At 44.5% G+C, this 12,694-nt stretch overlaps 1 protein-coding gene across 1 annotated transcript in view; it reads right to left on the bottom strand.

Annotated features, from left to right (window-relative positions):
• The window catches only part of CREB3L1 (cAMP responsive element binding protein 3 like 1), a 264,988-nt gene that overhangs the window by 58,574 nt on the left and 193,720 nt on the right, over window positions 1-12,694 (bottom strand). Inside the window, exons 2-3 of the mRNA XM_069221732.1 lie at window positions 8,203-8,410; window positions 1,817-2,058 (exon numbers count right to left, since the gene is read on the bottom strand). Coding sequence (XP_069077833.1) covers window positions 1,817-2,058; window positions 8,203-8,410 — 450 coding nt within the window. The remainder of the gene's footprint in view (window positions 1-1,816; window positions 2,059-8,202; window positions 8,411-12,694) is intronic.

Here is a 12,694-nt window from a genome sequence, read left to right on the forward strand (position 1 = left end):
GTGCCAACGCAGGCACACCATGGCGCAAGGGTGCCTGCGATGTAGGCAGGACTGCTTTTGTGCAGGAACGGGCACCGTCTGCAGTGCACATGGAAATAGGAAAAAAACGAAAAGTTATGAAAATATTTCTCGTCATCATGCCATCACCTCGGAAGGTGTAAGGTTTTAGTGCACCCCCAGTTTGACATGGTTTTTCACATCTGGAGAAGCGTCAAAATCCATGGTTGTGGTGTGGGAAAACTCACTGCAACGTTCATGGAGCACCTCCCGAGCGCAGTGAAAGGCAACTCAGCGACTTGTGCGCCTCGTCTTACTCCATAGCTATGAGGCTATTCAAAGTCACGCACAGTGGCGTTGCGTGGACTCGTAGATACGATTTTGCGCAGTGCCGTTGCGTGGACTCGTAGATACGATTTTGTATTCTGCGCTGCTGCTGGAACGTCACAAAAAGTGATGCTTGGGGACACAAGGGGCCCCTAGGTGAACTGGGCCCAATATCTATCACACCCCCCAGTTTTAAGAACATGCACATGCCCTCTTGAAAGGCCCTGACCCAAAGCCCATGCCTCTGCGTTTGTGTAGTCATCACGTAGGATCCAGCGAACACCTAAAGCTGCTTCGAGCCAGACCTAAACTTTCTAGTTCATGTTTGAAAAGTAAAAAACAATATATTTAAAAAGACAGACTGGGCTCGACGTTTTGAAAAAACATGTACTAATCTACTTGGGACTTTGGATTTCCTCAGGTTTTATTTCCAGCATTATATATGCCAAATTTCAAAGAGATGTTCAACTCCAGGCCAATGTTATAAGTCATACAAATATGAATTTCAGGCTCCGGTGACTTACATCTGAGACCGCTGCCTTGTGGCTCATAACTGGGGTCTACGGATTCCAACCACCGCCCCCAGCCCCCGTCTTTTGGCTTCTAAAGGGGGGGATGTTCTCTCGGATGGCCCCAGCGCCCAATTCAAAGCAGATTGGCTCCTTTATTAAATGTATAACCTAAAATATTTAGACAGTAAGGCACGGCTTACACTTTGAAACAGAATCTTGTTGGCACATTTTTAATGTTTTCGCCCAAATGCGCGCGTGCCAAATTTTGAAAAAAGCCTAACTTAGTTACACCTAAAATAGGAACCAAAAACCTGTTTATGATAAGCGCGGTGAAAGCCTTCTGGGCACCAGAAACAGAGTAAACTCGCACTTAAAAGGGCTGCGACTTGTTAACGCTGCCAGTGTTTTTAATGTACTATCTACGGCCGTGTCAGGGCAGACTCCCTGCTCACACGTGTCTGTATTTTATCCAGGATGTGTCTTTTTCTGCCATCTGGGGCGAATCTCTCAATTCATGCATTTCCTGTCTCATGTATGCAATGCTTTAAATGAGCCGGTACTGAATGCCGGCACTTTTTTATTTTGAGAGGGAGAGTACCTGCACTTCTCACGGAAAATAGAATACTTTTAATTGGAGAGTACCGGCACTTCTCAGAAACAAGCAGGTACTCGGGTACAGAGTACCTGCACTTCTATGTTTCCATTTCATACATGTATGTACAGAAATCAGGTGAGTAGAGCGCCCAGTGTGTCTCCGAGGGGTGTCTGGCCTGCCCAGGGTCACACACTGAGTCAGCAATGCCTCAGAGATGAGCAGACACTGTCAGGCTGTCGAATGGTGCAACAGGGGGTTGTCTGTACGGATGCCTGGAGTCGCTGCCCAAGATCACACAATGAAACCCCAACGGAAGAAGAGCCCTGTTCGCCTTTGAGGGCACGGATGGTGCAGAGAGCGAGTTAGAAACGCAGAGTAGACTTGCCTGGTCCTCGGAGGGGTGTCGGGGTCCTGGGTACACTTTCAGAGAGGGGGGGCACCGGTGGTAGTCGGGGTTCACCTCCTGGGGCGGCGGCTGGTGCCGGTGCAGGGGGCTGTACTCGGCCTGGGGGTGCAGGGTGCTGACTGCTGCCATGGGCTCGGCCGGGTCTGGGTACACACTCTGCTCCTGTTTCACCAGGATGGCGCACAGCTCGTGTTCCAGGGCCCAGGCCCCGCTCTCCAGATCTGAGAGTTAGGAAACAGGAAACACAGATTTACTTACTGTCCTCAGCTCTGTCCGGCGAAGCAAAGTGCATGCCAGGTATGGACTGCCTGGGGACGGCAAACCTGCAGCCAGGACAAACTGCAGGAGACACAAACTGCAGGAGACACAAACTGCTGAGGAAACACAAACTGCAGAACAGAGACAAACTGCAGGGGAGACACAAACTGCAGGAGAGACAAACTGCAGGAGACACAAACTGCAGGAGAGACAAACTGCAAGGGAGACACAAACTGCAGGAGAGACAAACTGCAGGACAGAGACTAACTGCTGAGGAAACACAAACTGCAGGACAGAGACAAACTTCAGGAAAGAGAAACTGCAGGGGAGACATAAACTGCAGGAGAGACACAAACTGCAGGAGAGACAAACTGAAGGAGAGACACAAACTGAGAGACAAACTGCAGCAAAGAGAAACTGTAGAGGAGATACAAACTGCAGGAGAGACACTCTGCAGGAGAGACACACTCTGCAGGAGAGACAAACTGCAGGGGAGACACAAACTGCAGGAGAGACAAACTGCAGAACAGAGACAAACTGCTGAGGAAACACAAACTGCAGGACAGAGGCAAACTGCAGGAAAGAGAAACTGCAGGGGAGACACAAACTGCAAGAGAGACAAAAACTGCAGGAAAGGCAAACTGCAGGGGAGACACAAACTGCAAGGCAGACACAGCCAAACTACATGACGGGCAGTATCTGTAAGGAAAACAGATCCAAACTGCAGGAACTGCCTGGTGGCAGCCAAACTGCATGACACACTCAAACTGCACGACAGTGACACACACACATCCAAACTGTACAAGAGGTAAATTAGAACTTCCTGCTGATCAGCCCCCCCACCTGCAGGAACCACTGACCTGCTGCGCCATTAAAACACCAGGAGACTTTCAGCATTCAATGCACTGGATGGAAACCCTTTGGAAATTCAAGGAACAGTCATCCCAGTGGATGAGTCTAGTATTTGTAGGACGTGGCAAGCACCTCTCTGTTTCACGGTGTGTGCAACTCAGAGTAATTCCACAATGGAGAAATGTGTTATTTCCATAAAAATGCCACCATTGATAGAATAACGAATTATTTCTATCTGTCACTTGGAATTGCGGTGCTGCTAGTCCAGAGGGCTGTAACTATGCCTGGGAAGCACTTGCAGAGTTTCACTCCATAGAATTCAAAGGAGTTACCTAAAAACTCCTTCAGATTGCTCAGAGTTCTGCGAGCGACAGAATTCTGGTACGTCGTGATGCTCGTGCTGATTTTTAGCTCCGGGAACTTGTCCTGGCTTCTAAAATCAGAGCGGACAGCACCGCGAGACGCACCAGAACACGCAACTTCTTTCTGCCATTCGAGTAGATTTTCTACTCGAGCGGCAGCTTTCTGAATGCAATCGGTAGCGACCTGCCGCAACGGCCCACTCTCAGAAATCTGTCAGGAAGGCGATCTAGCACTCGATTTTCTTGCTTGCCAACTTCTCGTTGGCGAGCCCGTGTGTGAGAAAAAACTCCACCAAGCTGCAGTTGGCAGAGTTTTTCTGGAAATCAGTGCTCCAAATGGAGCGCTGAGTGGGCACCACTCTGCAACCTCTGCCAGAGGAGCAGAGTTTACCGCCCACCCCTAGCTGTAACAGATGTGAGCAGACGATGGCCACCTAACAGGAGCAGAGTTTACCGCCCACCCCTAGCTGTAACATATCTGAGCAGACGATGGCCACCTAACAGGAGTAGAGTTTACCGCCCACCCCTAGCTGTAACATATCTGAGCAGACGATGGCCACCTAACAGGAGTAAGTTATTTAGGGCCATATGTACTAAAGCATTTTCCCATAGACACAGAATGGGTAAAACCCTTTGATACATCTGGCCCTAAGTGACTTCCGGTTAGTGAACGTTTATTGCACTTGGTTTCACAACTGTACTGCTGGGCACTGAACATGCTACTGACCAGCATGTTGTATCCTTGTATTTATTTAATGCCTATCTGTGACTTGTTTCATTCCCTTCCAGTCTCAAAAGATAAGTTGTTGAAAACTTAGCTAAATGTCACTATTCAAAGAAGTGCAATTCAAGAAAGAAAATCAAACAAGCCATTCATTCATTCTGAGCGTGAGCGATCTGTTGTTTGTTACAAAGTCAGAACAAGTGCCTCCCATCATAAATGAAGCGCACCCCAAAGTATTGTTTTTAATGGTGGGGTCCCCCATTCAGAACAACAGTGGGCTCCCATCATAGACTAAGGACACCCCAAAAGTATTGTTTTTTAATGGTAGGGGCCATCCTGCATAAGTAGTACATGTTTCAAGAACATACCACCAAAGTGTAAGACAGGAAAAGTTATACTATAAAACAGATAAACCACCAGAGTGTAAGACAAGGCAAAAATAAATTGTAAAACAAACATACCACCGAAGTTTGAGGCGGCCAAAGTTAAACTGTAAAACAAGCATACCAACAAAGTGTAGACACTGTTAGTTAAAATGTAAAACAAACATACCACCAAAGTGTAAAACAGGTGAAGCCAAACTGTAAATCAAACATACAACTGAAGTGTAAGACGGACAAAGTGAAACTGTAAAGCAGACATACCACCAAAGTGTAAGACAGGTGAAGCAAACTGTAAAACAAACATACCATGGATGTGTAAGACAGGCAAAGTTAAACGGTATAGCAAGCACACCACCAAAGTGTAAGACGAACAAAGTTAAACTGTAAAACAAACATACCACCAAAGGATAAGACAGACACAGTTAAACTATAAAACACACATTCCACCAAAGTGTAATTTGTGCAAAGCCAAATTGAAAATTAAACATACCACTAAGTGTATGACACACACAGTTAAACTGTAAAACAAGCATACCTCCGAAGTGTAAGATGGGTAAAGTTCAATTGTAAAATAAACACACCACCAAAGTCTATGACACGCAAAGTCAAACTGTAAAACAAACATTCCACCAAAGTGTAAGATAGGTGAAGCCAAACAGTAAAACACACATACCACCAGATTCTAAGACAAGGCAAATTTAGACTGTAAAACAAACATACTACCATAGTGTAGGCTAGGCACAGTTAAACTTTAAACAAACATACCACTAATGTGTAAGATGAGCAAAGTTAAACTGCAAGACAAATATACCACCAAAGTTTAAGATAGGCAAAGGTAAACTGTAAAACAAACATACAACATATAACACAGACACAGTTAAACTATAAAACAGACATACCACCGAAGTGTAAGATGGGCAAAGCCAAACTGTAAATCAAACATACCATCAAAGTGTATAACAGGCATAGTTAACTGTAAAACAAGCATTTCTCCTAAGTGTAAGACGGGTAAAGGTAAACTGTAAAACAAACATACCATCAAAGTGTATAACAGGCATAGTTAACTGTAAAACAAGCATTTCTCCTAAGTGTAAGACGGGTAAAGGTAAACTGTAAAACAAACATACCACCAAAGTCTATGACATGCAAATCAAACTGTAAAACAAATTTTCTACTGAAGTGTAAGACAGGTGGAGCCAAACTGTAAAACAAACATACCACCAGAGTGTAAGACAAAGCAAAGTTAGACTGTAAAACAAACATACTACCAAAGTGTAAGACGGACATAATTAAACTGTAAAACAAACATACTACTAATGTGTAAGACGGGCAAAGTTAAACTGTAAAAAAAAACAGACTCCCAAAGTATAAGACAGACACAGTAAAACTTTAAAACAAACATACAATTGAAGTGTAAATTGGCAAAGCCAAACTGTAAATGAAACATACAACCAAAGCGTATGACAGAAACTGTTAAACTTTAAAGCAAGCATACTACTGAAGTGTGAGACGGGTAAAGTTAAACTGTAAAACAAGCATACCACCAAAGTGAAAGACACACAAAACCAAACTCTAAAAGAAACATACCACCAAAGTGTGAGATAGGTGAAGCCAAATGGTAACAACAAACATACCACTGAAGTGTAGGATGGGCAAAGTAAAACTGCAAAGCAGACATACAACCAAAGTGTGAGACAGGTGAAGCCAAACAGTAAAAGCAAACATACCACCAGAGTGTATGGCAAGGCAAAGTTAAACAGTAAAAAAAACATACTACCGAAGTGTAATACGAACACAGTTAAACTGTGAAACAAACAACCACGAAAGTGTAATACAGACACAAAAAAACTGTAAAACAAACATACCACCAAAGTGTAATACAGACACAGTTAAACTGTAAAACAAACATACCACCAAAGTGTAAGGCAGGCAATGGTAAACTGTAAAACAAGCATACTATAAGAGTGACAAAGTCAATCTGAAAAACAATCACGCCACCAACCTGCAAGAAAGGCAGAGTGAAAGTGCAGAAGAGACACATCACCAAAGTGCAAAACATTGAAACTGAAAAACAAACACGCTGCCAAACTGGAAAGCAGACACAGTCAAACTGTGAAAAAACAAGCCTCCAAACTGAAAAAAGGCACACAACAAACAGTGAATCAAACATACCTCCAAACTGCAAGGAAGACTCAGCCAAACTATAAAAGAAACACACTCACAAACTGCAAAACAGGCACATCCAAACTATAAAAGAAACATGCTCATAAACTGCAAGACAGACACAGCTAAACTATAAAAGAAACACACCATCAAACTGCTAGACATGCACAGTCAAACCAGCAAAACTGACACGCTGCCAAACAGCAGCGTAGTAAAACTCAAGGATTCTTCCCTGCATTCCATAATGCTCTCTCCATCATGTGCTGTTTGCTCTCTCTGTGTGCATCTTCCCTGCCTGTGCTCTTTCTCTTTTGTGTTCTTCTTCCCTCTCCCCGCACTGCTGTCTCCCCCATAGGCTTCTCCACCCTCCCATGTTGCTCTCTCCCTTGAAGCTTTTGTCCTTGTCTCCCCACCCACCTTTATTTTTGTTTTACTTTTCCACCATCCAAACCTCCATTATCTGCTTCCATCCCAGCAGTCCTATTTTTTTTTTTTTTTTGGAGCGGCAAATCATCCTTAGGAGAATCACTCCATTTCATTTTTTTTAAATGTATCCATCGATGTAGGGTCAGTAAATAGAAAAAATGGCACCTGCGTAATTTTGTAGGTGCATCCATGCATGGTGAGACGTGTGTGGTTATGTCATCAGACGTGCACGTATACGTCATCACTCTTGCGCACGCCCACAAAATGACATGGCCACCAGAAAAGGCCAAGTCATTATGCCTTCCTTCCTTTTTTTTTGTCTTTGCTGCCTAGTATCGGTAAACAAATTAGAGGCGGGAGGGATTTTGCTCGATTCCACTGAATCATGTGGGATTACATTAAAATATCACCAGATTCCGTGGAATTCCGTGATGGGACGGAGTGGCCATTTGGTGCTATTTTCTTAGTGCAAAGTATATCCTCCCTCAAAAAATGGATGTGAGGGTACGTTTTTCCTAAGAAAATAGCATGACGAAATACCACTCAACACCCTTGCAGTCTCTGCAGTGATTAAAACTGCAGGGTATGCAAGGGTGCCAAGTGGTATGCAGTGGTTTCTAAACTTTAGAAACCAATGCATAATCTAAAATTCTGTCAATGGAGCAGCAGAATTTAAATGTAACAGTAATTCTTCAGTACAAGAGTAACGAAGAATTACCAAAATTCTCTGATTTGGCTGTCGATATTGAAAATTCCGCCCAGGTCTTCAAAAAATTATTTTTGTCAATGCTGTATAGGGTCACCAAAAGGTATTAGCAAAGCCAATATGTCCCAAAGGCGGGACCTACTGTCTTTACCAGTGATTGTTAATGTTTAGATTTAATTAAACTTGTCTTTTTTTGCTGCAGACAGCTGAGGTAATGCACCTCACACAGCTATGACAATGTACCTAATGCTTGATTTTCAAAAGTACCCTGATATTCCAGTACTGAAACCCACGCTTAGCTCTACCAGTGCACTTTAATCATGCCCTGCAGAAGCACCTCCGGATATCCCAGTATGTGACCGACACACATCTCTGACCAAGCACTTCAGTACTGCAGGAAGAACCCCAGATGTTCTCTGTAGTTCTGGTACCTTTCCTCGGTCCAGACCCCCCAACCCTTCCCCACGTATATTGTTCTTTCGGTCACTCACCATTGTCGGAGTCCTCTGTTTTCACCGACAGGAGAGGACTCTGGGGGGCAGAGTCACCACAGAGCGAGTAGCTGTGCTCGGCCTGGATATCAGGGGTTTGGGGGTCAAAGTCCATATCAATGAGGGGGTTCCTCTCTGCCAGGGCGGCATCTTCGAAGAAGCTGTTGAAGAGCTCATTGGAGAAATCTTCCAGGCTTTCCGAGAGGTGCTGTGGAGGGTGATAGAGGTATTCAGCAGTGAGCAGCAGTGGGCATTAAAGACAGACATGCATAGATAGATAGATAGATAGATAGATAGATAGATAGATAGATAGATAGATAGATAGATAGATAGATAGATAGATAGATAGATAGATCATTAAAGTCACATTTATAGTTGTACTATAGTAAAAACAAAATATTTGAATTTCACTGAAAAAAACAAAGGTTAACGTGGTGTTAAAGTTATGAGAAAAAATCAAGTACAGGCAAACATTTTAAACTAAAAAAATGAAATTCACCAATTATAGTTATCTCAGGTAACTATAACTCACGCCCGTCATGCACAGCGTTGTCATAAATGATGTTATTTCAGATGTCATTAATGATGTTATCATCTCTGTCATTGAACATGTCAAGAAAGATGTAATGTGTGAGGGTTTAAGCAGCACATAGCAAGAGTGTGAGCTTCTTGGCTTTATCAAAAGCTCCCCCACATGATAAACAAATGTAGAACATTAATCATCATCAAAGTCAATAAACCCCCGAACCATACTCAAAGATATTCATCATTAATAAAACGCGTTGCAATGCTTCTTAATAAACATTTAAATTAAGCATTTGTATTGAAACCAACTTTAACCAGTATTAGAGTCTTTCTTAGATACTCATCAGGCCACACGATGCAACTATAAGACAAAACAGAAAGTATTCTGCATTTCTGAGCTGAAAAGCTCGGAAAACTCACAAATATAATCAAATTTTTTCCTGGGTTATGTTGACCTGTGTGAACATAGGGTTATTTAAAAAAAATATTTCTGAGGGGCTGCTGCACACCCTGCAGCCCCCCCCTCCCCACAATATTAATGAACATGCTGGTGATGCCCCTACCAAGATTGGGGCACCACCGTGAAGCTTATTATATGTTAATTAACTCACAAAGTGCATTATGGGGCGCACCTTAGTAGGAGCAGTGACAAATAAATGGGCAGCTCTTGTTGCAATTATTATTTTTTCCCAGCTTTTTCTCTTTTTTATTTTTGTGTGTGTCCCAGTCCCTCCTGGGATACCCACAGCTTGATTATTTGTGTTGTGGGCCACGGGGGAGCCCCAGGGCCCCCACAGTTTAGCTGGCTCTCTGCACAATGCACTTATTTTAAGGGCAGTGCAGGGGCCAGTCACTCATTCCTTTTTTGTTGTTTTTGGAGTGAGTGCCCTGGCTCCACCAACTGTTGGAGCTGGCTTCACTAGACAACTCCTGCCCGGGGGGAGGCACTTTTGTTTCTGCTCCTGCCAAGCGAGAGCAATCCTGTCTTAGGGAGATGGAATGCTCCCTGTCCGCGCTTGTGCGGGCAGGTAACAACAGTGCCATGGGAAATTATGTCTCTGAGACACTGGACTCAGGGAATGGGGACTTTAAATGGCTCAGGAAGATGGGTATCATGCCCCTCCCCACATTTATATGAGTAGTCCCCAGGGAATGCAGTTCTCAAGGCCATAAAATGGCTCAGGCATGGGGTCTCGAGCATCCCTCCTCAAAAAAAAAATGTAAGGGGGCCCCAGTGCCATAAAATGATTGAGGGAGCGGGTCCCATGCCTCCCTCCTCTAAAAAGTTTATGTGGTGAGCCCCGGCAGATAAGAGCCTGAAGCCATTTTGTGGTTCGAGGCAGTGGCCCCTTTCCTTTATTTTTTTAATCATAATGATGTGACAACTTCCCTACTCTGGTCTTAGCCCACCCAGGGTGTTTATATTCAATGAGGGCAGGGCCCCACTTTTTTTTTTTTTTGCAGCAGTGAGATACCGTGTGTTTATTTTTTCCATTTTGGGCTTGGGGTGGGCGGGTGCCTCTGGGTCTTCCCCACCAGCCCTAGGGGGTCAATGCATACCCATCCTACCTGCTATATATTATATTGATTTTATCTTTGAGAACAGAGGACTGAGTCCCAGTGGGGTAATGAAACTTGAGGGGACCCCCCCTCCAAAGTACAAGGAGCCCCCACCCCCTCCGAACTCACTCAGGAGCTCTCAGGCCAAGGTAATGAGCTGAAGGCACACCTGGAGCTCAGGGGCCTCCCAGCACTGCGGGGGCTGCGGGGCCATTGTTACACCACTGCTGAGTCCCTGAGTCCTAAAATGACTGCAGCAACAACTTTTTTTATGCTGACGGCAGCCAATCATATCTAATGTTTTAGATCTGGTGTGTCAAATGTTCCTCTGTGGCCTGAAATATCCATACATTTTGAAACTTAATTTGTCAAAAACTACTATCCGTTTAAAGTTTTTTTTTCTTTATTGTTGTTTAATTGCATGAGGAAAATGTGTTTTAGTGGTTCTTCCTTTTTATGACCCCCCACCTTACAGATCACCCCAAAGCTTTCCAGGAAGGAGCTGCGGTGAATGAGACTTTTATTTGGAAAGTTTTGTGAAGATTTGTCAAACAGAGCCAAAGTTATTGGGGTAATATATATGTTGGACTTGGCCCTCTTTGCAGGTTCATCCCCAAACCATTTTCCTTCACCCTCCTGTTTTCTGAACCTGTATTTGTTGGCTTTTAGGACCTTGGGCAATTTACCACTGCTTACCAGTTCTAAAGAGCCTGTGCTCACTCCTTTAAACATGGTAAAATTGGCTTACACCCCACTGGCACGTTTAATGTATGTGCAAGTCCCTAGTAACGTGGCACTACATGTATCCAGGGCCTGTAAATTACATGCTACTAGTGGGCCTGTAGCATTTATTGTGCCACCCACTTAAGTATCCTTTTTAAACATCTCAGGGCTGCCATTGCAGCCTGTGTGTAGGTTAAACTACCATTCTGCCCTGGTAAACTAACCCTTTACCAGGCCTAAACCTTCCTCATTAAAACATATGTCAACCCTAGGGTATATGCAGAAGAGCCCATAGGGCAGGGTTCATTTTATTTAAAAAGGTGGGCATGTACTGTTACGTTTTATATTTCCTGGTAGCGACTAACTCTCAAATTCATGTTTTACTATTGCAAGGCCTAGCTCTGAAATAGGATAATATTTTTGTTCCTTATTACATTTCATAGGTGTAGCAAGGTGAAGGCATTATATGTGATGCCTAGGGAGTCTTATCATGGAAACCAACACAGTACCCAGTAGTGGACCTCGGATTCACTCTCAGAAAACCCTAGCTCGGTCCTGGTAGAGTGGCAAAGAGCAGTCAGGCTACTCAGAGGCACATGTGTAAAGCATTTCACAATACCAACGTAGACGATCAGTAAATTACACAGCTTCATAGAAACCCGACACCAATTTAGAAAAAGAGTTTAGCTTTTAACCTTAATTTAGACACCAAATCGAACTTTGTACCTTTTGAAAATCCGGAGTTGTGAATTTTCAAGTCTTTAAAAAATACAGTGCTTTGTAGGTTTAAAAAGCTTCCACTAAAGTCAATGTGGAAAATAGCAGTGTGCCCTCGGGCACCCATAGGCTGAGTTCCGATGAACCCACGAGAACTTGAGGGTCTGTGAGGACCTAGACCAAGGTTCAACAGTCAAACTTTGGTTACCTTGCCAAGGAAGTCCGGTTAAGAGGTGACTTGGCTGTCCGAGGTGCTGAACGGCCTGCAGTGGCTGGTGCATTTTGCACTCCGTTGCAAAACTGTACTTGGTGGTGGACACACACTCCACCCTTTGGATGTGGAGGTCTTTGGGGGCCAGGACCAGGAATCGATAGTCAGAACTTTACCACCCCATCCGGCAGCTTTGGGTGCAGAGGTGGCATCTAGCTGCAATCACAAAGCTGGTTGTGCCAAAGATGCTTTTCTACGCGAGTTGCAGTCACTTCCTTCAGCATGCATACCCACAGGAGAGTCTCTATGCTGGAGGGGTGGCCTAGAGTCGATGAACGTTGTGTGGCTGTCGGTTTCTGAGCTAGCAACAGACAAGCCTTGGTAGCTGTATGGGCTTTCTAGCAGCTGGAGGTCATTTGGCAGGGAGTATAGGCTTGAAACTTGAGACGAGCCTCACTCTCACAATTTAGATGCTGGGCACTGAGTTTCTTTAGACTCACACATGCAGAGGATGTCGGGTCGCAGTTCTTCGATCTCAGCCCGCCTTTACTCCTGCAAGTTACAGGGGACTGGTACCACCAGTCAGATGAGTCTTCCTTGGAGTCTTGGGGGGTCATTCTAATTCTGGCAGGCGGCGGAGGCCGCCCGCCAGAATTCCGCCCCCATAATACCGCTCCGCGGTCAGAAGACCGCGGAGGGTATTATGAGTTTTTCCCTGGGCTGGCGGGCGGTCTCCAAAAGACCGCCCGCCAGCCC

The sequence above is a fragment of the Pleurodeles waltl genome, chromosome 3_1, assembly GCF_031143425.1.
Source record: "Pleurodeles waltl isolate 20211129_DDA chromosome 3_1, aPleWal1.hap1.20221129, whole genome shotgun sequence".
NCBI classification, from domain to species: Eukaryota; Metazoa; Chordata; class Amphibia; order Caudata; family Salamandridae; genus Pleurodeles; species Pleurodeles waltl.